General features: G+C 39.7%; 1 protein-coding gene across 1 annotated transcript; it reads left to right on the top strand.

The window, feature by feature from the left end:
* Positions 1-225: 225 nt before the first annotated feature.
* LOC132637597 (uncharacterized) lies at positions 226-1140 on the top strand. The gene is made up of 2 exons (XM_060354664.1): positions 226-574; positions 683-1140. Exons 1-2 carry the CDS (start codon positions 226-228, stop codon positions 1138-1140), a joined length of 807 nt encoding a protein of 268 aa, XP_060210647.1.
* Positions 1141-1544: the final 404 nt, after the last annotated feature.

Genomic DNA, 1544 nt, shown 5'->3' on the forward strand with positions numbered 1-1544 from the left:
CCCAACCTCACTTACAAAAAGGGGTTGGAGAATATTTTTCTGATTCTAATCTTCCTTGTACTAGTGGATTTGAAGTGGAAAATAATCAAGGTACAAGAGTTAGGCCACACCCTCAAATGAGTCATAGTACTCCTGCTGTTGATTCTCCTTTTCAATGATTTCTTTCGTCGCATGGCTAGAAGAATGCCCGACCCTAATGAAATGAACTTTGAGAAAATGAGAAAAATGGGTAGAGTTAAGTTTGAAGGAACTGTTGATCCTACGGATGCGGAGCAATGGTTGGAGCGGATGGAAAAAGTATTTGAGCAATTAGAGTGTTCAGACGCTGCCAAATTTAAGTACGCTGTCTCACTGTTACAAAAAGATGCTTATGACTGGTGGGTAAGTGTACCGAATGCCAAGGAAAAACCTCATGTTCTTACTTGGAATGATTTTGTGAAAGAATTTCATATGAAGTATGTCCCACCTGCTTATCATGATGCAAAGAAAAAGGAGTTCTTGAATCTAAAGCAAGGGAGTATGTCTATTGCTGAATATCAACAGAAGTTTCTCAGGTTTTCTCGTTATGCTGGTGGTATTATTAATAACGAAAAAAATAAGTGCACGTGATTCGAAGACGGTTTGAATAATTCCATCAGAAAATCTGTGGCGGTCCTACAACATGAAAACTTTTGTAAATTAGTTTCAGCTGCTCTTACTTGGGAAAAGATCGACAAGGAACAAACTAGTAGAAATGAAAACAAGTTCAGAAAAGCTGATGCAGATTTAGGAGGTCCATCTAAAAGGGGAAGGTTTGACAATTCCAAAGCCGGTAGTGTTCACAAGTCAGCCCGGCATGAGCAAAATAGATCAAATTTCTCTACTGCTAGCACTCCAAGCTATGGCCAAGACAAGACTCGTATACCCACTTGTGCACAATGTGGAAAGAATCACCCTGGTACTTGTAGGAGAGCTTCTAGTGCTTGTTTTAATTGTGGGAGCCTCGATCATAAAGTGAAGGATTGTCCTAATCCTAACTCTACTTCTTCTCTGCGTATGGAAGGCTCAATTCAGAAACCTATTACCACTCCTTCTCAAGGGAATAGAGGTGCAAGATCTAGAAACACAAGCAACCGGTGCAGGTGGAGCCAATCAAGCTAGTGGGTCAAGAGCTACAGTACGAGCTTATGCAATGAGAAAGAGGGATGACCAAGATGGAGCATGTCACGACCCAAACTGATGAGCCATGACAAGGGGTCTGACCTCTAGCGACCAAACACCCCTAAGCACTTATCTGAAACATACTAAACATCAATAGCCCATAAATGGCACAAACTAATCTCATAAAGAGGAAACATCCGAACTCTGTACAATCTGCATATATATATATATATATATATATATATATATATATATATATATACACACGCACACATAACATGCGGAAGAACAGTGCAAGCCAGCTAGGCTGCTATATATATTGTACACAAAAGAATATATATATATTGTACACAAAAGAACATAAGCCGACAAGGCTACATCGTCTGACTACTACATACTACTGT

The sequence above is a fragment of the Lycium barbarum genome, chromosome 4 (genome assembly GCF_019175385.1).
Source record: "Lycium barbarum isolate Lr01 chromosome 4, ASM1917538v2, whole genome shotgun sequence".
Taxonomy (NCBI): Eukaryota; Viridiplantae; Streptophyta; class Magnoliopsida; order Solanales; family Solanaceae; genus Lycium; species Lycium barbarum.

What these genes read in the sequence shown, in the direction of transcription:
- LOC132637597 (XM_060354664.1), top strand. Translation starts at nt 226, where the DNA reads ATGGGTAGAGTTAAGTTTGAAGGAACTGTTGATCCTACGGATGCGGAG. An exon ending in GTTTTCTCGTTATGCTGGTG is followed by an intron (nt 575 to 682) that starts GTATTATTAATA and finishes TTTGTAAATTAG; the next exon opens with TTTCAGCTGCTCTTACTTGG.